The 25,052-nt window shown below is 33.2% G+C and overlaps 1 protein-coding gene across 2 annotated transcripts in view; it reads left to right on the top strand.

Annotated features, from left to right (window-relative positions):
- LOC123713471 (neuropeptide CCHamide-1 receptor) overlaps positions 1 to 13,121 on the top strand; it is a 132,741-nt gene extending 119,620 nt beyond the window's left edge. The window contains exons 6-9 of one of the 2 annotated variants that reach the window (XM_045667149.1): positions 2,062 to 2,165; positions 3,435 to 3,572; positions 7,302 to 7,415; positions 12,537 to 13,121. In XM_045667149.1, the coding sequence (XP_045523105.1) occupies positions 2,062 to 2,165; positions 3,435 to 3,572; positions 7,302 to 7,415; positions 12,537 to 12,597 (417 nt within the window). In that variant the 3' untranslated portion in view covers positions 12,598 to 13,121. Of the gene's footprint in view, positions 1 to 2,061; positions 2,166 to 3,434; positions 3,573 to 7,301; positions 7,416 to 7,955; positions 8,013 to 12,536 lie in introns of those variants that run through there. The other variant, XM_045667150.1, reaches the window with a different exon arrangement.
- Positions 13,122 to 25,052: the final 11,931 nt, after the last annotated feature.

The following is a 25,052-nucleotide window of genomic DNA, read 5'->3' as shown; positions in this document are numbered from 1 at the left end:
CACTGCTACTGCTAATAATAACATACAATGTAAAGACCATGTAACATCGTTTTACCGACGAACTCCCTAAAGCGTCTAAATCAATTGGCTTTGATTGGTTTAGCTTTTCTTTCATACAATGATACACTCTTCATAGCATTAAATCCACTCTCAATAACGACAACAATTGAGTAATAATCTACATTTTAAGTTGCTAAAATTAGTCAAAACTGCGCAGCTGTGTACGTTCTTTTGTCGCTTTATTAGCCTAGCCCGCAATTAACTCGACTGTCTGCATTAGGCATACGAACTTTCTAAGAAAGTTGTTGACCATGACTAATAAGTAGAAGTCATAAACTCTCTATAACGCCGTAAAATGCAATCCCCTCAGTATCGATATATAGTGTTTACACTGTATTACAAATAAATATCTATCATTAAATAGTAACTAGCCGACTAGGCAAACGTTCTGCCATTTAAAGATCGGTACTAATAATAGTGGTTAATGATGGAAGGGTAAAAATAAAAAATATAAGACGGGGACTACTCTTATCACGTTGGACTATAGAATAGTTTAGGACCATTTAGTAGGTCAACATCATTATAGAAATCGATTAACACCATAGCCTTTTCGGAGGAGGTCAAATATTTTATATTATGTTTAGAATCCGAATGTTACACTAAGATATTACCAAAGTATAAATAATTCAATTCGAAGTTTCTTAGGACTTCTAACCAGCAAAGTTCGTCTAGATATTAAAAAGGTTTCTTAAAAAATATTATTAGGTGACGAAAGTTCTAGAATAAGTTGGGCCTTTATAAAAACTTATCAGTTAGTTGTTAGTAATGGATATATGAAATACATTTATTTAATATGTAATTCAAACATTTGCAGCTTATAATAATTTATTTGTAGATTGTATGTACCATACACAAAAATTTTATGGTGGTACAATCGAAAGTTCGAATCATAATGGCGTGCCTTAAAGGAATTTCATATATGTGTCATATCAATTAGTCAATTCTTATATTATTTGTAATAACAAAAAAAAACACTTTATTAAAATATATATAATATAAGTCGTCGTAAGTCGAATTAATATTAAGTATAATGTTTCAAGAAAATAATCAATAATAGAATAATATTTTTTTCCAAAACATTACAGTTTCCAGTACATTAAGTCGATTGACGGATTAAAGCTATGTATTATTATTAAAAACTTATAATTATTTACATAAGTCTAGCTCTAAGCTCTAGTAGTACGATCTTTTACTGCTTTTGGTAAATTATTATAGACCTTGATTTAGATACAAAAAATTTAAGCCAATTTCTCCCCATGCTCACTTCGAGAGATTCCCATTAACTTGAAAATATTTATGTTTTGGAATTATTATTTATGTTATGGAAGAATACACATTTCTAAAATAATGGTACACACAACACAACTATAATAATTATCTAATAAATTTTTACCCTACTTCAACTGAATTTCCCTTAACTATAATTATATCTAAGTATACATGAAACAAGTGCATGATAAGCAGCTATAACCGTATCATGGTTAATAGTTTCCCTTAGTCGTTTGAACACATAAACGAAGTTTTCTATTTTGTTCTATGATTTTTCAATATGTGCTTTCGTATTGCAACATTTTTACCTCTATGTACTAAGTTAATTTGAGTAAACTAAAACCTTATTATTTAAACCACTGTTAAATTAATAAAAGATTTATTTATTTATTATTTAGACCAATTTATTAATGTTTTTTTTTATTTGAATACATAATCATTAAGAAAAGTTTACAATGGTGTGGTGGAAAAAAGGTAACTTTGTTCAATATGATATCATTTGTCATGTTTTCTGTTTTTAAGTAGTTTGTAACTTCAGAATTTATCCATCTCAGAAAACTTTTGGCCTCGTCGCTTTAGCGAGCGACTATACCCGAGATCGAAGGTTCTCGATCCCCGTCTTGGCACCAATGGAATATCTGTCTGTGCTATTAAACTCTCGCTTACATGGTGAAGAAAAACATCGTGAGAAAACATGCAAACGTAACAAAAGAATATGATTTTTCTTTTCAGATGCGAGCTAGAAGAAAAGTGGCTTTGACGGTGCTGGCTTTCGTGGTTGTTTTCGCGGCGTGCTTTCTCCCGACACATGTTTTTATGATGTGGTTCTATTACTGGTGAGTTACTCCATTATCCATATAGCATTCAAAACATATTATCTTGTTTTGAGATTTGAGCTTTATTTAAGAATAAATCAATAACATCGCTCATCTAGATGCACGCTGGGCTCTCCCCGTTGTTGATGACATCTCCAAGTGCTGCACGATTTGGAGGATCCAATTATTATGAAAACAGCAAAGGAAACGATAAACTCTCTCTTTCATCTTCTCTAGACAGTATAATATAGGTTCATTTATGCAGCGATTAACTTGGCATCTATTGGACAGGTCCAATAGGAGATATCTCAATTAACATCAGCTGGGATTCCAAACGTCTGTGCAGTTCTGTATAAAAAAGGGTTTCTCCTGCCATACTGTGTACCTTTAAGATTGAAAAACATTATCCTGCCTTGTTTTTGTTAAATTTTAATCAATTAATTCAAGTAGTTGATTTTGTTTATGACCGCTATAATATATTTATATTTATATCAAATTAATAAATAAATAAATTTAAAAAACGCGTATTTAGAACGAAATATTCTTTCACATCCTTGTCTAAATAGAAACAATGTTGAAGTGTTTCGAGATTTTAATTATTGTTATGTAAATAGAAAAGGCTCTTCATTAAATTTAAAACGCGCTTAGCGATCGTTTTTTGTTTCAATAAACAGTATATCTGTATATTTACCAGTGAATGTTTACTTCAAATTGTGTATCATCCAAAATAAATTCGTTGATTAAAATTATAATTGTCAACCATATTTAGTTTCATCATCGGACGTCGAGGCAGTTTACGTAGCATCTGTATCACCTCGTCATCCGTCGTTCCACAACTGAGTATTTTCTGCCCAGCACCACCACTGTGGAAAAAAACCAAAACCAAACCGATGTATTTGCGAACTAACTTCACTTAGGTACTTCAAGAAAAGAGCGTACCGTTTTAAAAAGCCGGCAACGCACTTTCGATCCCTCTGGTAATGTTACTCTTGATCTATGGTCGGCGGTATCACTTAACACCAAGTGGGCCCATTTGCCCGTTACATTAAAAAAAAACAATGATAATTTCGTTAGAGAAATACATCTTCCGAACACCCCCCAGTTTTAATGTCACATCTTATCTGGCACTGGCTAAGAACAGTTACTACTTACTTCCTTCCGAACGCTTATATGAAATTTCAATGTTGCCATAAATATTTGAAAAAAGCTTTAAAAGCGTTATTATAATTTAATTATTATAACATAATTGATGACTTGCAATGGTATTTAATTAATGAATTTATTTCTTAGTCCAACAGCCCAAGAGGACTTCAACGCCTGGTGGTCTGCCCTACGCATAGTTGGGTTCTGTTTCTCATTCCTCAACAGTTGTGTGAACCCCATAGCCCTGTACTGCACTAGCGGCATATTTCGGAAACATTTTAACAGGTAAATATTCTTTTAAGTTTTCTTTTTTAGTTTTTTCTCTTACTATCTGAGATCTGTTGTTAGCGATAGGGTCACCCGTTGCATTTATAAGTTTTTATGTATTGTGTTATTTGTGTATTTTTTTAATGCAACCGAAGTGTTAATAATAATTAAAAAATATACGAAACATTAAAAAAAATAAAACAAATCAATGGCGCTACAACCTTCTTAGGTCTCAGATTCTGTATCTGTTTCGTGATCATCTGATTGGCAATCAGCCTTCTGTGCCTGACACACATCGTCGACTTCTTGGGTCTAAGGCAAGCCGTTATCCTCACGATGTTTTCCTTCACCGTTCGAGCTAATGTTACATGCGCACATAAACACAATGCTCTACGAGAAACATTTTCAACTCACTTCAAATTAATAAATTGTTACTACTGCTAAGACAAGCTCTTCCCGCTTCTTAACGTAGTTCCTCACACCCTCTTTGGTACGTTGGATTTTCACCCATCGATCCAATTGGAAGCTAAAACAGTTTTTTACTTTATAATTCAAATAATGATGAATTAAATTTCGTAACCAACACGGACCGCGGACGATAGAGGCTTTTAATTTGATTAAACATACTTTCGTCAGACAAAGCCGTTCGTAAAATTATCGCTAACTCTACTATACAAATTATATTTATCAATTTGACATATATTTTTCTACTATTCAATTAAATAGAAATAATTCATGCAGTAATAACGTAGGACAGTTACAATCGTATGTTATTAGGTATAAAATATTTAACTTTATCATTAACTTCTTACAAAATTTTCCTTTCTTTGTTATCCTAGAGTTACTCGAACGAAAAGTCTTCTATACGTACGGCGCGCCTATCTGCTTCTTTGAATAGTCCAGTGATCTATGAGGCTATGTTCCTACAACTTGACTAATATACTAATATCGATGAAAATGTTTGTGTTTTACAACAGTCTGCCAAGTTACCGTAACCTTGTTTATCATGTGGTTTAAGTTTTCATTTAGTTCAGGTTATCATTGTTATTTTATTGTTTATCTTTTTAGTTTCAATTAATTTTAGGTTTTTTTTTTTGTGTTTGTTTGTTTAAATTTTTTCCTTTGATTAATTATGTTCTAAATAAATTATGTGTATGTTAGTTAAATTTGTGATGTCATATTTTCATAAATTTCTTATACACATTGTTTTAGAACGTATCAATAAATAAAATCACACACAGTTTTGTTATTAGAATAACATCGAGCAACACCGATCCAAATTATAAGTTTTTGTTTCGCGTAATTTCAAAGTTACGACATCAGTGTTACGGATAATGTAGCCAGATCTAAAACGCGTTGGAATCGGTATGGTATATTTAGCTATTAGTACTTACCCCATACTTGGCCCTGGTATGACCTCTGGGGAAATGCTGAAGCATTGTAGCAGGCCTCCCCCAGCTTCACAAATAGGGTGAATTGGCCGATGTGAATGGCCCTTGGCAAGGTCCATTCCACATCATTTGTGGCTATAGAGGACCGTGAGTTTAACGGCTGATCCCGTGGCTGGAGTCGGACGAGGCTACGCTGTCACTGTGTCCTGCTTCGGGTGATTGCTGCTGACGCCGTGGGGTTTTAGTGGGTATGCACAGCAGCGAGTCCCACATAACCCTCCACCACCAGGCAACCGTGCCCCGGGAGGGCATGCGTAACGTATTTCCCACGAAAAAAAACCTTATGTTAATTTAAAAGTACTTCTTTACTCAGGTAAAGTTAAAATTAACATTCCGTTAATTTTTTTCTAAAACAGGGGGCAAACGGGTTGGCGGCTCACCTTTAACAACTGCTACGCTCTTTTCTTGAAGGAATATCTTGAAGGATCTCTCTCTGGGTCGGTAACTCATAACTGGGTATCATGGTCAGCTGTATCTGATGGGAATAATTATACGACCAATTTCAGTCGTGCGCTTCGTTTACAACTGTGTATAAGTTTGTGGATGACTTTGCAAAGCAAAAATGTATTATTTTTAAATTACATATTTGTATTTCTGAATCTGGTTTATTTTTATCATATTATGGTTATCTGGTTTATTTTTATTATATAATTAATAATAATAAATAAAATAAAATATGTGTTTATTCATTTTAAGTACAATTACATTACAATGTGTAAGATTTGGGAACCTTTTTAAATAAAAAATACCTGTGTCAGGGTTTCCAGCTGTTTCATAACAAACTTAATTATACATTCCTTAAAATATTTAATTTATATATAATTTAGTTACATCTTTTTTTTTGTTATTGATTTTTAACTGTTATCGCTTGAGTGCATAATTGAGTGTGTGAGTGAGTGAGTGAGTCAGTGAGTGAATGAATAAAGTCTGTAACTACATACTAGGTCTCAGAAGAAGCTCTAACTCTGCGTAGGGTGTGTTCATAAGCCTTTAGTCGTATTTATAGATTGTAGACGGTGAGCGGGTAGATGTTAAGCAGCCTATTTAATTTATTATAGATGTAGTTTGCTTGCATTAATTCTAATATTAATTCCCATAATGTAACTTAATTACTAACATTAATAAGAATATTGATATATTTTCAACAATCTTCCTACTTACCGTAACTTTGTGTATCACGCTTTTAATAAGGTTTACGTTTCTATTTAGTTCTTTTTGTTTTTCATTTTTTCTTGCTAATTTGAAATTATTTTGTATTCTATTTTGTGTGTCAAATTTGTGAAGTCATATCTTCTTGTATATTTTAAGATCACATGTTTTAGGACTTAAATAACTATATTTTTGTATATTATATGTTCTCTGTATGCGTCTGAATATGGTAAAAATAAATAAATCTTCATTAAACACATAACTTCAACGCAATAAATTCGTATTTAATATCTCAAATCTTTTGTGATATTCCAACGGCTATAAATTTCATTGGGACATTAAACTGTTGGTTTTGACACGGTATTATTGGATTTACGGTTGGCATTCGACGCGACTCCTACTTATTTCTCATTATTGCTTTGAAATATTTCATTCGGACGTAACAAATTCTCTAGCAACGCTTTAAGTTGACCTTCGAGCTAGTAACAAACCATCTTGATCACGTCAACGTCGATCACCAATTTGTCGTCGTCGATCCCTTGGCGTTGTGTAGAGATGTGGTGTCTCTCTGAATCTTCTAAGAGTTGTTCTCATTAAAACTCAGTAGAGTGTCATCATCGGACGTCAAGGTAGAATATGAAATTCCTGTATAGCCTTGACGTCCGTCGTTCCAACAACAACAACAACTGAGCGTTTTTTAAGGCAGTCCTTACCGCGCGCCACCCCTATGTAGAACCATAGTGATGTACTTCAGAAGCAATTTGACGAAGGGTCCTTCAAGAAAAGAGTGTACCAATTTGTAAAGCGGCAACGCACTTGCGAGCCCTCTGGCATTTAGAGTGTCCATGGGCGGCAGTATCGCTTAACATCAGGTGAGCCTCATGCCCGGTGCCTATTCGTCTCTTCTATAAAAACACCGCATTATAATCGGTCTATTCGTTTAAGACCTATGTGCCACGGATATTGCGTTAGGGGTTAAAACTACTCAATCGCGTTAATCATATTAATTGATATACAAACTTTCTTCTATACTATATATGGGAACCGCTTGACGCGTAAAGGTTTCCTGATAACATCTACATCTTCCCTCCACCTTCTTTGTGGTGCTTTTCTTATTTCCCTTATCTAAATATATCCTTATTTCCAGATACCTCTTCTGCCGCACCCCATCAGCACATGGTACTCGAGGGTCACTATCATTGTCGACGTCTCGGAGATTACACTCTAGTCGGAAGACCAATATTAGCATGGTTCCAAGAACGTAAGTAATCTTTGATATATTACCATGGTAACGGCGGTGGTACGATGCAGAGAGAAGCACAGTGCAAATTGGTGGAGGCTTTTGCTAGAACCGCGCAAATTTAAAAATAACGAGATGTGATAGAAATGTTTAAGTGTAAAAGTATCTGAAATAAAAGGCTTTTGATATGTTACATATTTTGTCCATGTTTTATAGTGATTTTTTGATCTCCGTTAGTCTAGATTTTTATTATTGTAACAACATTTACGTAACACTAACAAAACGAGCTCCTTCAACTAATCAGACAAGGCGAGAGCAGGTAGAAAGAGAACAGCCGTCTTGGTTGAAGCAGACGTCTTGGTTGAAAAACTTTAGACAATGGTTTGGCCAAAGCACAAAGTCATTATTTTGAAGCGAATTACATACGGTACCCTAAGGAAGATCACTGACGTCGAGGCACGTGTCTGGTCAACGTGCCGGTTTCGAGGAATCGTTCTGCTGTTACAGCATTTACATTTTATTTAATACAATAAAATATGTCTGCAATTTATTCGTATCTAGCCATCGCCATCCGAAATCAAATCAGCCATGATGATCGCCAACCTTCGATGAGTAGAGTGCAAGGAGATGGCGCTAAAATAAGAAAAAACTATTGCAGAGATTTGAGCCAGTCTACTCCAATTAGAATATTACATTATCCCTAAACTGGAAAATGGACTGTCTACACGACATAAGGCCTAGCTAAAGATTTGAAATAAAATAAATACATTTTCAAAACAATTTTAAAAATAAATGACCCTCTTGCTTCAACCTTGATGGCTGAAACTCCACGGTCCGGTTTACGAGACAGTTTCTTTTGTGAACTAGCGAACTGTGGAATCGACTACCAATTATTTAAAGAAAGTAAATATTCCTCAAAGGCCGCCAAGGCCACTAAAATGGGTGTCCTTGAGCTGCGACTGTCCGTTTGGGCATCCCGTAGGTTCGTTTAATATACCTACTATAAAAAAATATTGGCCTTTGTTAATGTTTTTTTCATTTTATATCATTGCAGCTCGCGGGAAAATGCCCATTCCTGCCAAAACAGCTCGAGCTGAGCTGTAATAGTCAACAGCGAGAATCCTTTAAAAATATGGCTTACACTAATTACACGCTGCTGATGTCGCAGAGTACTTATCAGCAATATTAAATCACAACTATAAATGCAATTAAATTTATTGGGCTAGTAGACTCAATTTTGATGTACATAGTTCGTTCGTCATTCGAAGCGTAACGTCGTAACTTGGGGTTACAAAAAGGTTCTCAAGTGCTACGAGAAGCTTCGTCGTGAACGTACTAGAAGGAATAGTTGTATTTTTTGTATAATGTTTACGAAAGCAGTACATAGGTAGAATAAAATTTCAATACATAAGCTATGTCAAAATTCAACTACAAATTATTTATTATAACAGTAACGAAGTAATAATCAACTGGTTGAATTTTCCCGTAAGGCATTCTCTTTAAAAATCAAAAAATCTCCTTGGAATATGAAGTTATCTTCCTGTCTCTTCTTAGTCTTTTATCGTACACAGTCTCAAACCATCAAGTTCAATATGTTATATGTCGCCAGATCATATATTGATAAAATAATAGTTACAACAGTATGATTACAATATACATCAAGATCTTTGGCTACGTTTTTATGACTTAATACTGAAATATTAAGTTCAGACATCTTTGTATTTTAACTTCAATGTTTATTTAGCTACAAACAAATTGGCTTTATTGTATTCAAAAGAGTACTTCCTTATTGTTTCGGAAGCGGATTATTTCGGAAGTTATTCGAGCGTTGATTTATTTATGGATAACGCCTTCATTGGCTATGAACAAATAATTTAATTGTACGCGGTACTTTTCATTAAAATTTTGCAATTTGTTTAATTGATACAAACAATGCTTTTGTTCTGAATATGTTCGGGTAAGTTAACAAAAACGCGTTAACAAAATATTCATTATTTATTCAAAAGGGAAATGTATAAACAATGAATTTCGTTGCTATATTTTGTGTTTTATTTGATACATTAATAATATAATGATAATGAATTACAGTTTTTATATTTTATTTTAACTTTATAACTCATCGTTAAAATCATCGTTATGTAACGTTATTAATATCCTTCTGTGAGCAAGTAATGCTTCAGAAGGAGATGGCAGAACTAAAGAGGAAGCGCTCTAGGATTAATACTAAGGTTAGAAATTCGCGCAATAAATAGCGGAAGTTATCTCCTACCTATGTAGTGTTAACTGCATTAAAGGATTCAAGTCTAACAGTTCTGCCGTTGAGGCCTCGGTAGAATGCGAGAACGACGACAGAGCCTCTGTAACGCAGCTTTGCTCAAGGTGGCTTTAATGCTTACCCAATATCTGAATAGCAGACTCTGGTGTGGATCGAGTCACACATACACCTATAACTTTCGGGGACAGCGCAAATCCATTTCCACCTCAATAAAAACAGTGACAAAAAGTTTTTAGGGTCTCAGAACAATCGGATACAGATTATGAGTAATTAGTAAGATAGTAATGATAATGATTGTTTCCTAAATATTATTTCGGAGAGCACAGAAGGTAATGAAGCAGACTGAAATGTGCCACATACTTGATTTGATGTCGTGAATATTTTCTTTTCTTGTGTTCCTTACACAGAACATTTTAGCCAAATTACAAACCTCATCTGTAGTTTGATGTTAAAAATAACCTTCACTAATCTGTGGAATTACAGACTGAAAATGCATCGACCGTAAAATAAGATCGAATACCGCACAAAAGCATAGATTTCAAAGCATTCTTCAATGCAGGGCGATTACAATTCGTCACGTACACTCGTTAACATCTGTTCACGTCACACATTGTGCGATTTCTTTCAAGGACTCGATTAAAGATGGCGCCAGCTGATTTAATTAAAATATTCATTAGTAGTAATCGATCTTCTGATGTTTTATTCATATCAATGGATTCCTCTACACAGACAGTGTAGATACTTCCGTTATATAATAATAATGTAGTGTGGATGTTAATAAATATAATAAAAAAAATAAAAGGACAATGTTTTTATTTTTCGTTATGGCAACAATTTTAACTTTATGCCAAATTCAAGTGAAAGGTTGGGAAACTACACGCGAGAGAAAATAAACAAATACATCAAGAGGAAACAAAGGGATAAGCTAGTTAAAAACAAAATATGTACATAAACATATTACATCCTAATATAATGAAGATAATAAAATAAAGGATAAAGCAAAGTTTTTAGTCGGAAACGGAACATGGGAACGGGAATATTAAGCATTGGTTTGATTTTTACTTTTTTCTCTGCAATTGTTAAAGGTTAAATACAATATCGTCAGTACCAAAATGCTTAGTTTTTAACTGGCTTTGCATTCATGAATTAATAATGGTAAATGAAAACAGCGATGACCTTTCATAAAATTGCATATGAGTTGCCAGCCTTCACTCCCTTCTTTGTGTAAAACTATGTACAAATATACTCTTCCCGATTTTGAGGCAGTTAATAAAAATAATATATTACATCTAGATTAGCATTGTACTGTTAAAATAATGTATAAGATTACATAACAAAACCTATTTTGTAAAGTATAGCCATAATAATAATACCTCTTTATTAAAAAAAACACTTTTAGAACTTTTTTAATTTTTAAAATTTATAGTTATTTACATAATTCTAAATTTTATTTTTTCCGACGTTTCGCGTACTTTTCAATATATAATAAACAGTTTTCAGTTAGTTTCATTACTTTTCTTGTCTGTTTATTTTTATTTAAATCCACTTTCAGCCATCTAGCGCCTTAACGTTACAAACTGTCAATATGGTGTAGTTGACACCATATACTATACAGCACACTACTATATATATATAACATGAATCACTGTATCTGTATGTATACGAATATGCTAAGCATTAGCGAGTCAGTTTATTAAATGTTGTTACAAACACTACGGCTGAATATCTTTCAGGCTGTTAGTTAAACGGCGTTGCTTGGTAATAAGGCTAGGCTGTTAATTGTACGGCTTAAGTTACTTAAAGACATAATCATTATTATAATTTAAACTATTGTGGTGTATACACACACATCACACACCAAAAGGCCTCCCCATCTTTATCCATTCATTCCTCTCCCATGCCTTCCTCCACCAGTGATCTATGTATTGTGATGTCTATAGACAGGCTATACAGATAGTATAAAATGTATTAAACACGAAGTTCTTAATTTTCGAGACATGTTCATGTTACACGATGTCTGACACGACATGAACACGAGATATAAGCGTGTTCATCTTTCACAAGCTATGTGCAAGTTACCATCAAATTATGTAATTCCAAAGTTCGATATTGAATAATGTGAATCTCGACTTCACCGTCAAAATCAAGTTCTATGTTGACTCGGGGTTGTATATATATTTTCTCACCTGATGTTAACTGATACCCATGGATACACATTTCCAGATGGCTCACAAGTGCGTTGCCAGCCTTTGAATTGTAATTAAAGTCATCATCTAGAAGCACGTTTGAGTTTCACCCCTTCGTTATTGCCACCCCCAGCGCTACACGATTTGGTTAGTTTTTTTTTATAAAAACAGCTAAGGTAGTGGAACTCCTTGCCCCCCTTTATCTTCCCTAGATATGAGTCTGTTTAAGCTGTTTTGTTTAAGTTTAAGTAGGTCCTGGGCAGGTCCATCTAATAGACTACATCTCACTTCACATAAAGATTTGACTCAAGTGGGTCTTAAAGCAGTTAGGTACTTCTCGTATGCACTGCAAATATAACGATATCTATAGTATATATAGTAATGTATATATTTATATATGTATATAATTATAACTGACATTTATTTTATTTGGTGTGTTGCATTACATATTTGGTACATATACATACATGACATAAATTAAAGAGACAATGATAATTTATACTGTTGGTATTATGTTTATCAATTAATTTTTGCAACACGATGTTTAACGAGGGCCAAAGTAATTGGTATTTTAACAGATTTATATCCATAATTATTTACGTAAAGACAATGATAAATAATAAGTTACCAATAATATTTGTGAAATTTTAAGAAATGTATTTCAAGCTTATTATTTTACAGGACTAGTGTCGGACGAGAGAGCAGTATTCGTCTTCTAAACAACGGCTCCTCGAAACTCTGAGATAGGCGCCGTTCGCGTTGTATAGCGAACAATAACCAGGACTTTCATACTAAGATGTAGGCTTAAATAGGTATTCCGCACTAAAACACTTAAAATGAATCAAAGTAAATCTGTTTTGCCTATCACGAATCAATAAAACAGTTACCCAGTAATTTACAATATTATCGTACCACGTTATTCCAAACGTCATCAGCGCTACAGATAATGTGATTCGGAATTACGTGGATGACTTCATAATTATTGGAATCGGCTCTCTAAGTGGCTTAACCATTGGAAATTGCAGAGTAACGCTGTATACATACATTGTACGACGTTGTCTGAAAATTCATATAAAAATTCAGATATTTTTGCCTAACAATGGAATATATATCAAGAAAGCCTCTCAGATTCATTAGGTAAATCTGATATGTTTTATATAAATGGAGCCGTCTCAAGGACCCTTACTACAAATATATATAGCTATCAATAAACTTAGCTTTAAGAACAGATCACAAATGATATTAATTGAATTTTTGTCAAAAAGTTCCTAACTTTTTTATTTTCAAACAAACTAAAACACGTAAACACCTTTAAAAAATAAAATTCCTGGCTAGAAGAGGAATTCTAATCAAATCTATATATTATTTATATAACCCGCCTTTCCAACTTATATTTACTTATACTTTATCTATTAAATTCTAGTCTCTAACTAATTCCATGTCAAGCAAGCAGCCATTTTGCCACACACAGTTGTCACTGACAATTGAAAAGTTGAGCAATTGTTCAATGGACTGTGGTCAAAGGGATAAGGCAAACAAAGTTTAACAAACGAGATTTGATTTAGTTAGTTAATTACAATATATAAAGGATGAAATTTGTAATGGATGTGTTTTTATCGAGGATATTGTTGACTCATGTTTGGTTGACATTATGTTACTACTATATCAATTTATTCATTTAAATAAAAGGTATAAATCGCATAGTTCTTACCACATATGTAGTACCTATTTACCGTAAGTTGATTTAAGTACGTTAAGATTATGAGACGGTAATTGCGTGTTGTGAATAATGATGAATAAAAATGAAATATGAATTAAAATGTTTGAAATAAAAATTTGAGCGTGGGATACAAATTAATATGTAACACGTCGTTTCGCTTGGTGGCCCTAAAGCAACTACAGACTGGGAGAATTTGTAAATGTATCCTTTTATAAGTCAAGTAGTATAATAGTTGCCAAAACGTACCACAGACTATCTAAACTCATTATTTTAATAATCTGTTTATTGATATTTAAAAAGATATTTTGACATTATTTTTTTATACACGTCAGTCAATACAATTTTATACACATTTATAAAACAAGCATAAATATAACGGAAGTCATAAAATAACCGCAGTAAAATTGTAATAAAAGTCAAGAGGATAATAAAATACGAAAATAGTACTTGAATCTTGAACTGTGAAATTTAAAATATACGGTATTCAGAAATGATATTTGAAAATTGACATTGACATTGACATCGAGGGAAGAGGACAAAACATTCAATAGTTTAAAGGTTACGTCTTATTAAAGAATGTTATTGATTACCGAAAATGATATAAAGATATAATAACAAAAGTTTATCTAATTTTATACTAAATACAATCATTGTAATCGTTAGGTGATTAATATATTTTCAATAGTCAAATAAATAATTTAACTGAATTATCTATTTAAAATATGTTTTGAAACACATTATTATTCATAAAAATTAAATTAGCCTAATTGCAGCGTCTACAGTGTCCATCTCTTTATATCACAGTGTAGACGTAGTTTGGCTGAAAGAAACGAAATAGTATCAGAAAAAAAGTTCAATTTGACTAAAACTACGCCCTCTATAAATGCGTTTTGATTTTGTTTTTTTTTTATTTTTAAGTCGACTTAAACCGCCATTTTCCCACACACTTATCTTTTGTCAGCTGTCATACGTCTCTGACGCAACTGACAATTGACAACTAAATCCTCTTTTAGAATTAGACGGTTTAGTGTTTTATTCATTGGCATTACATAATTTCAACAAAACCATGTTGTCTATTTTCATAGTGTGAATATGAGGGGAAAATGCGAAATAGCTACTTAAAAGAGTGATAATTTAGGTTTTATGTATAACCCCAAAATGTATATTAAGATAGTTATAACTTCGATAAGAATTTTATTAAACATTATTACTAATATGTAAATATATCTAAGGTATGATTTTATTTCGGATGATATTTTTGGTAAGTAAAAGATTCTATGTAATAGAATTAAAAAGTTTATTCATAATCATAGGTAATATCACGAATGTATATAAGTCACAAAATTGTTTAATTAAAAATAAAGGTATAACATAACAGTTTGTTTAATTTACTCTGCTATTTAAGCTATTTTATTTGTTGTGATTAATAAATATCCTTACGCTATGGTGAATACAACTGCTTTTTAAATTTATTTATGTATACTGCAATATGCTATTGAAGAAGATTTTAAAAACTTTTTGAGATTAATTATTAATGACCATAGAACCATGTATATATTGATAACAATATGATTAATTCTGCTAACCATTGGCTTTAAAATTTCAAGTTATACGTAATTTTAAGAACCCGCAATACGCTTATCTATACAAAATGGCGTCGCACTAGTCATGCGCCATGATTTTAACACACCATGATTTTACGTGTTATTTACCATTCTGCAATTTGTATTAAACATCCTTTTGCTAAGTAGAACCCGAATAAAAATATTTCGATAAAATTTAAACTTCAAGATAATATTTTTATTTTATTTTATTAGACATTAGACAGTGATTTCTTCGACATATGACCTACAAGCATACTGTTCATAGTCAATCCGACTCCCCCGTACTGTGCCACGTGACTGACATATATAAATCATTATATTAAATTATAAAATAAATCAATGGCGCTACAACCATTTTAGGTCTGGACCTCAGATTTCTGTATCTATTTCATGAACATTTGTTAATCTAATAGGCAAGTAGGTGATCAGCCTTTTGTGCCTGACGCACGCCGTCGACTTTTATTTTGGGTCTATGGCAAGCCAGTTTCCTTACGATGTTTAATTTCACCGTTCGAGCGAATGTTAAAGGCACACATAGAAAGAAAATCCATTAGAAACAGCCTGGGATCGAACCTACGAGCTCAGGGATGAGAGTCGCACGCTAAAGCCACTAGGCCAACACTGCTCAATATTCAATTATAGTTTATTTATAAATGAATAATTATTAACCAGTCATAATGTGGAATACGACAAAGTGGTTATGTACAAGACTTTTTAGAACTATGTTTTCACAGATTACTTACAATAACACTGTATTTCTCATACTGTCAATAACAGTGAGACAATTTTACGTACTGAAACATCGACAAATTAATATTTAATAAGTTTAACAATGATAACAAACAAAGGTATAAGAATATCTGTTTCTTTCGCTAGAATACACAAGAGAGCCTCTAGAAAAATTACAATAACTCCTAAGTATAAAATAACGATGCTTGCCAAGTTTCATTTTAATTGGCAATATTCTTGATTCCTAAGGGAAAAATACCTATTATTTTAAATGAATGCCTATAGTTTATAACAGTCGGCAAAATCACAAAAAAATATCTAAATTCATAGATATAATTTGTATTTATTCATAGCGTAGTAATTACATTAATTAATCATCATTTAATTTTCGGTTTTCTTGTTGCACCGGTAGCCTAAAGATGTAGGTTTAATAATATGTAGTAATTTAAGTTTTTAAAATCAATTAGTTATTCTTAACCAAATTTAAGACGTTTGGGTCCTGTGGCAGTGTATTGCAGTATTTGCTCGCTGTATTAGCACCAGCTAGAGTCACCAGTACTATCTCCCAAGCGCCAACTTAAATATCTAATTAGGGCCTGTGCACACGAACTCGAACAAATTAGATTAATAAAAAAATATAGCAAAATAATTTGTATGCAATTAATAGGAAGCATTTACTGTTTTTGTATTATATTATGTACAATCGATTGCTTGTATTCACATATGTACAAGGCCGAGAAGAAATAAATAAAAAGTACATGTCTGTTTCATAATATTTTGTTAATCTAATAGGCAAGTAGGTGATCAGCATCCTGATTAATACTTTTTTGGACAAGCCGGTTTCATCACGACGTTTTCCTCCACCGTTCGAGCGAATGTTAAATGGGCACATAGAAAGAAAGTCCATTGGTGCACAGCCGGGAATCGAACAAAAGGCCAAGAAATATACATATTTAATTTTTAAAAAAACAATGTAATCCAAACTACTACCTTCTCAGTTACAGTCTCCCTGATTTTCAGTGGACCCAAACTATCTGAAAGTGACAAATACACTAATCAAAACAGTAAACAAAAACAATAATTAAAATACAAAAACAGAACATAAAACACGAGACAATGCAGCTAAATTCCTGACAACTGATATTCTAAAATATATCTTTATTTTATTTTGAAAGACGTATTGCGGTTAAAGCAATTAATTTAAGACTAGAGTCAAAGCTGTATTGATATAACTATTATATGCCTGAACGTGATAGCAATACGAATCTGTTGACGTCAGCCTCGATCCTCTTATACGTTTAATATATTGTGGAGTGTAGAATGCGATTGTTGAGGGTAAGTAACGATTGGCGAGGCCAGGGTTTGGATTGCTATAAGGTTTATTTTTCGATTGAGATTAACCTCTCGACCGACTACGACGGCGTGATTAAAATAAAATCTTAAAATGTTTGGAAATATAAAACATATTTTTTTGTTGAGAAATCTTGTATTGCGCAAATTACGCCCCAGATGGAGTACAGTTCTCACATTTGGGAGGTACTGGATGTACCAGAGGTATCACTTGACTGTTTTCATTGAAGAGAGGTTCGAATCGTCGACCACCATCTACTTCGGAACGGGTTGTTTAGCTTGCTGTCCCTCGGCGTTGCGTAGAGATGTGGGGTCTCTCTGCATCTTCTACCCCATATAGAGAGTATTCAGAGGAGTAGTTCGGATTAGAATCTGCAGTTACTTTCATCATCAGACGTTGAGGCAGAATACGAAATTCCATCCGTATCACCGCGAAGTCCGTCGTTCCACAAATGAGCATTCCATTTCGCGCGAATTTTGCTATGTTTACAGCCTCTAAAGTATTTCCGAATCAATTCCACGTATGGTCCTTCATGTAAAATGCTCTGCATAAAATCATTGTGGAATCCGTGTGTGACTATATTGTTAATCTTTCTTAACACCGATTTATCCAAGTTAAAAAATCAATTTGGGTGGTTCTATTAAAAGTTAAGACTTAATAAGACGCTACCTTTAGTACGTTGATAAATCCACATTAGCAATCACTTTGAGAGGCTTTAAAGCATATCCTTAAAGGGAACTAATGGGTTACTTATGTAAGCCTATTATATACTATTAATGGCTATAATATTGGCTGAGCGATTGACATCGTTCGTAACATGATTTTACATAATTCGGTCGTACAATGAATTGACTTGAGTGATTTAATATACCACACATGCTCCAAATAACTCCTGACAATTAAAGAGAGTGGATCGATCTGAACATCTTCTGTCGCGTTCCGCAGGTGAAAAGCAACACAACAATGAGCAAAATGATAAATCGTACACTCACCGTTCTAAAGAAGCTGCTCAAGTGTTCGGAAAGATCTTATCAAGGAGTAACAAAACTATTTTTTTTAAAGAGTTAGTAACTATATTCAAAGTGATCATACAGTCATCAAGATACAGTATTGGATCATGTTGTGAAACCACTTAGCAATACACTTTTTTTACAAATAAACCGTGGACTTTCCAGTAGGATTCTGCACCTGGTCACAAGGCACGAACTACCTGGCTAATCCTAAGCCTGGCTTGAAACCAACGTTCCAGACTCTATAAGAGCCCTCATCTAGCCCAGACCTCAACCCTTTAGACTTCAAATTATGGTCATTATAGAAAAGGATGCAAACGGGCAGGAGGCTCGTCTGATGTTAAGTGATACCCACTCTCGGTACTATATTAAGTAACAATAGTATTTATTAGAATAGAGCAGTGTTAGCCTAGTGGCTTCAGCTAGCGACTCCAATCCCGTAGGTCGAATGATCGATCTGCAGCTGTGCAGTGTGCGTCAGGTGACTGATGACTTACTTAACAGATTGACAAATGATAATTAAACATAAATCTGAGGCCCACACCTAAAAAGGTAGCCTGTTGAGTTTTTATTTATTAGAATGTAACTGTTTATTAGAATAAGTATATGTTTATTAATGAAAGATAAAGAAAAACATTTTTTGCTAGAAACTTGCCAACGTAACTTAAATGAAGTTAAATGAAAAACCTTAACCGGAAGGAAGCCTTAGCAGTGTAACAATACGACTTAACGATTGGGGAACACTTAAGAAGATTAGCAAAGCTTTTGTTCAATTAAGCATTATTGGGGTTTTGTTGTGACTAAATTTAGTTGAAATTGTGTTACGTTTCTAAGAAGCTTTGTTACGCGATCTGAATAGTCCAGTGGAACCTCCATGCGAGTTTAATAAAGCAATTTTTCCTATTGAAATTGATTTTGAATTCTTTGAATGTTGAATAAATTGAAAACTCGAAAAGAAACTTGTGAGAAATAGAATTGAAGCAGTAGTCAACTCTTTCAGAAACTATAAATGTCAAAACGTTGAAGACATATCAAAATGGGTAAAAATCGATTAAAGCGCAACACCAACTTGACCAATCACAATTTAAAGGAGAAAGTATTAGCCCATTTAATCAAAGAAAAAGTACGATGAACTGGAACTAAAAGGACTGATAAAACAGTTTGAAGCAGACTGGGAAAATGAAATGGTATCGAGACATTTTGTATGGAAACAATATCACTGAAAATGATGTTAAAGATGAAAATGCTGCATGGCGCTGTCTAGAACTCGATTATATCGAATTACATATTTAATGAAGATATTTTGAAAAAACCTAGTTCTTTTTTTCTAACCTAGTTTGTTTCATTGGGTAACATTTTTATATCGTCATTTTCAAAATGTGGGATGCACAAATGGTGTCATATCATAAATACTTTATTAAATATTGGCTTTATTTAAACGTTTACATCAATACTTTTATATACTTTAAACTCTAGCTACTAGTTTATACATATATGGTTATTTAAAATACTAAATAATTGCACAGATCAAGGTCAATTTTTATTTTCTCAATTTACTATGAAAAAAGATAAGCGTAAATGACACCTTTGTTTAATAAGCTCCTCATTTATAGTCTCACATTTCGGCATTGTCTGTTCCCAATGATTTGGAAACCACAGACTAACGTGTGTCCAACTATGAACTTCGTTTATAGTTTGACACTTGGCACTATTTTCGAAGTACAATACTTTGTTGACGTACGCCTGACTCCCGCAGCATTGATGTTCAGTCTCGTTTTTGATTCGTCTTTGATCCCAATTAGACACGAAAATCAGCATATCAGGCAAAGTAGGCTGGTCACCTAAGTGTTGTGTTATATAACTGTTCAATAAACATATTTTTTTTATTTTCCATACTCATACAATTTTTCACATTATTATTCTTAATTGCTAGTGTTAATCGCTACAATCCGTCCACGCTTTTAAAACTTTTACTTTACAGTCACCGTCATTTGTAAGAGTTTTATCAATTTAAAATTTCATCAACATCGCCTTGATGGCTGGAAGTCTGCCACACTCGGCTTTACAAGACACTTTCTTTTGCGAATTAATGAACTGGGTCATCCCTGAGAGATACGACCTCCGATACATATACAAATATAAAAATTAAAAAATATATATATATATAATGTATAACCACTCTTTTCGCGGATATATTGGGACCTTCGTGAAACAGGGATATATTATTACCATTCTTTATTCGTTTTCACTCTATCATTAATATTTATGATTATTTGGTAGAATTACAATATAAACTTAAACTATCTTTATGGTTGTTGCGATCTATTTCAGGAAATTAAACGAGTATTAGTAACAATGTTGCTGAAAATAATTTCCGTAGACTAAAGACAAAGACAAAAAGAAAAAAAATTACATTACCTAAGCCAAAAATTTAAAAAACAATTAAACCAGTTGTAATAGTCCTTTACGACTTAGTTCACCGAGGCAAGCGATGTTTTTTTTTAATGTTACATTTGTAAAGCACTGGATTCATATACCACATCCAGAACAACTTAAACCTATATATAAGCAACTCAAAGAACGCAAATACTTCTTTCGACGCTTTTCGACTTTTTCACCTTTGACCACTTTCTTAAAAAAACTCAATAACGTTTTAAAACAAAACATATATTAGGTCCTTACATATGAAATTGGCGTTTTGTATGACAGGAACAAAAAGTCGAATATTTTTAAATATAATATATTTAATTAATCAAAGTATGAACCATTGTTTTCTATCCACTTTTGCCATCGCATAGGTAGTTTATTGACCCCTTTACTAAAAAAACCAGTCGGACGGGAATCAATAAAATCTGTGAAGGCGATTTGGACTGCCCCATCAGAGATAAATTTTTTCCCTTGCAAGAAGTTGTGTTGTTGTTGTTGTTGTCGAAAAAAATGGTAATCTATTGGAGCAAGGTCCGGGGAGTACGGAGGATGTCTTAGACATTCCAATTGAAGCTCTTCTAATTTGGTAGCCGTCTGTTGTGCAGTGTGTGGTCTAGCGTTGTCGTGAAGTAGCAGTGGCGTGGAGCGATTGACCAGCCTAGGATTTTTAGCCGCTAGCTTTTCCATCATGGTTTGCAATTGCTGATAATAGATATCAGCCGTAATAGTCTGTCCAGATTTGAGAAAACTGCAATGAACAATACCGGAACTAGTCCATCAAACGCTTACAAGTAACTTTTTTGGGGTTAATTTTCGCTTGGGGCAGGATTTGGCTGGCTGGCCAGGATCCAACCATTGCGCTGAGCGCTTCCGATTATCGGAAAGAATCCATTTTTCATCACAGGTAATAATTCGGTTTAAAATACCTTCATTATTGTGCCGGTTCAGTAATGTAACGCAGCAGTCGACGCGCGTTTGCCGGTTTGCTTCAGTCAACTCGGACGTGGTTTGCGATGGATCCGCTTCCACAATAGCCTTCAATACTTCATTATCAACTTGGGTCTCAGGCCGTCCACGGGGCTTGTTCTGCAGGTTGAAATTTTCAGAACGAAAACGTTGGAACTAAAAACGAACTGTGTTTTCTTTTGCAACATGACCGCCATACACATCATTCACCCTTCGAGTCGTTTCCGCAGCACTAGTGCCATGGCGCAACTCTTACTCGTAAATAATGCGATACTTTAAGTTTTCCATTTTGTAAAATGAGTGACGCAAACAGAAAAAAACAGAAGAAAAAAACAAATGAATGACGGTCATCGAAGCACAAATACATGAGTAAATAGCTGTAAAAATTTGAATTTGGAATTCCTTACCAAAGAGGAGAACATCGTGATTAAAGTGGCCACTACGAAATACGCCAATTTCATATGTAAGGACCTAATATTAACTAACAATCTTAAACAACAGCTCAACCGGTCCTATGCTGAAACGGAAAGTATTCTTAGCAATACTTTAATCATAAAATGTGTTATGTAGAAATTATTTTTAAGCAATTAACATATCCAAAAGAAGAGACTAGACCACGATACAAGAAATCTTAGTGTGGGGGCTTATGCACTTTATTTTTACCTAAATAACCTTTTTATTATGTATAATAAAATCTTTTCTTTCCTTTATCAAGTTATTTGAATTGTAATCTACCACAAACGAAAAGTAACGTACCTGGGTCACGTGGTGTGTCAAGACTTTAATAAATTATTTAGGGCAAAGTCCATGGTATCACATAGGGAGTGGACGGATAATATTTTGTAAAACAAAACTCTTGGCGTTTGAGTGGCGGAGATTTTATTGCCAGTTCTCGACCTGTCTACGCCATTGATTTGAGAACTGGCAGTAAATGTAAAATTAGAAGCATTTAATATGTATTTCTTTACGTATTAAAATTACCTAAATGAATAAATGATTTCTGAGTTGCCGCATCTGGCACAGGATATGACGCGCTTCAAAAGATTGACGGCCAGTGATGGAAACGCACTAATAGAAGTAAACATTGTTTTCTTTATACAAAGATTTGTCGCTTATCAAACTATCGATTTATTAAGTAAGCCAAAGAGCGCTTTAAAAACTGTTTAGAAAGTTTATAGTGTAATAGATTTTCCAGCGAAAAATGTTTACCTGTCTAGATACTCCAAACAATAGCTTTCACCCACATTCACGTCAAACGTCAGCTTAAAATGAGCTGCTTGTGAGCCTTTCAGTAAAACTCTGATTTTTATTTTATATTTATAATAATAGTGAAGGACGATAATTGAGATATGATGTTGAAGTAATAATATTATGCGGGCTGGTCACAACTTCTATGTTTCACTGCCTTTTTTTAAAATTATATGCACATGTAGGGCAAAAACTAGCTGATGTGGTCTCCAGCTGAAACCAGCACTGTGGAATAACTCTGCTCCTCAGCAAAATGCTGAGCCAGGCCCAATTACAACCACAACACACACGCATTACACAATTAAACCTTTTTCTTAAAAATATTGTTATCTCTCTATTATAATTCTTTTTTAATTTTATTTTATTTTTGATTATTGTTATTTTATGTGTTTCTGTGTGTGTGTTTTGTTGGAAATAAATGAAATGAAAATATAAGTCTTCAAATAGATTTTGTTGCCTTTGGAGTAGTGGGCCGTTGAAGGTACACTGCCATAGGGACCACTTTTAAATTAAATTTAATATTTTTTTATTATAAATATATATTTTTAAATTACTATATAGGTTAATAATATTGTAAATATGTACACAAATAATTTTTAAATATATATTTATAATTAAACAAAAAAAAAGTTTTACCTTTAAATAAAAGTCAATTAACGATGTTATTTGCACATGGTTATGTAGAACTTTGCGAGTATACAACATTACACAGTAGTGATATTTGATTAAAGATAATTAACTTAAGTGCATGTATCTCGGATTATAAGACAGGCTTTATGAAGAAATATGTCAGCGAAATGAAAGAACAAACAAAGAACGTTGTCAACTCTGATGTCTAATGTCTTCAAAATCTGTCCATCCGTTTAGGAGTTTAAATAGGAACACATACAGAAAATGTATACATATACCAGCTATTTTTTGCTGTATAGATAAATAATCTAGATACCGACTGCAGCGCCATCTGCCGGGCTGATTTGTGAATCCAAACCATCCACCCAAATACATACCAAAAAATTTCATTCAAATCGGGCCGTTTAAGAGGAGTTCAGTGACACATACACATAGTAAAATTATATATATAAAGATCATGGGTTTATATAAAACAAATGAGTAAATGATATATATAAAAATCACAACAAATAAGTAGTCTACAAGTTACAAATATATATTGACTGAAATGAAACTAAACTAAATCTAATATTAATTTAAAATATAAAGGTGAACAGGAGGATCTTTGTAGTATTTTTGTTTTTATGGAATACGGGCAAACGGGCAGAAGGCTCACCTGATGTTAAGTCAAGGACACTCTTAATGCCAAAGGGCTCGTGAATGCGGCAACACATTTTAAGAAGAAATCTCTTTTCTTGAAGGACCCTAAATGGAATTGGTTCTGAAATACTTCAGTGGGCAGCTGGTTCCACATAGTGGTGTTGTGCGGGTGTGCAAAACTCATTGGGATCAATATACTAAATCTTTTTTAATAAATTGTTTTTATATTGGTACACTTTATTTGACAGTGTTACCCAAAGCAAAAAAACATTTCAAATAACTTTAAAAATTAACTAAAAATTGCCGTGGCTATAAAACTGTTTAATCACCTTCCTAGAAGTTATATATCACTGCCAAGTCATTCTTTCAAGGAGGTGACTAAATTTTTAAAGGCAAAGTGCCTTTATAACGTAGGCGAGTATTTGGACCATAGATATGATACCGATTGTAAATAGTTTAACTTTGACATTATTTTATATTCGTAATAAGACATTGTAAAAATGTATATGACATTTGCATGTCTATTTATACGAGTATATGGCTGATTGTGCGGATATTTGTGATCGATCTAACCACTGTACCACTATCTTGGCAAATAAACGATTATTATTATTTATTATTAATAAAAATTACCAATTTTTTTGTCCAATTTATAAATCAAGACGGCTATTTATGTCTATACTTTTTGTTTTACTCTTCCCTTTACTTTTTGCTCCACCATTGACCTATATAAAATGTACAACAATCAAAGTTCTCTGTAATTTAGTATATTCCGAATTGCTGGAGCAGAGACCGCAGAATCGAATGTAACCGCAAAGCCACGACAAAAGTTGTCTGGCTCGAAAAAGAGTACATCGGAAAATTTGTGAAAGT

This window comes from Pieris brassicae, chromosome 8 (assembly GCF_905147105.1).
Source record: "Pieris brassicae chromosome 8, ilPieBrab1.1, whole genome shotgun sequence".
NCBI lineage: Eukaryota > Metazoa > Arthropoda > Insecta > Lepidoptera > Pieridae > Pieris > Pieris brassicae.
The sequence above is the reverse complement of the archived record's forward strand: the minus strand, read 5'-3'. Positions and strand labels throughout refer to the sequence as shown.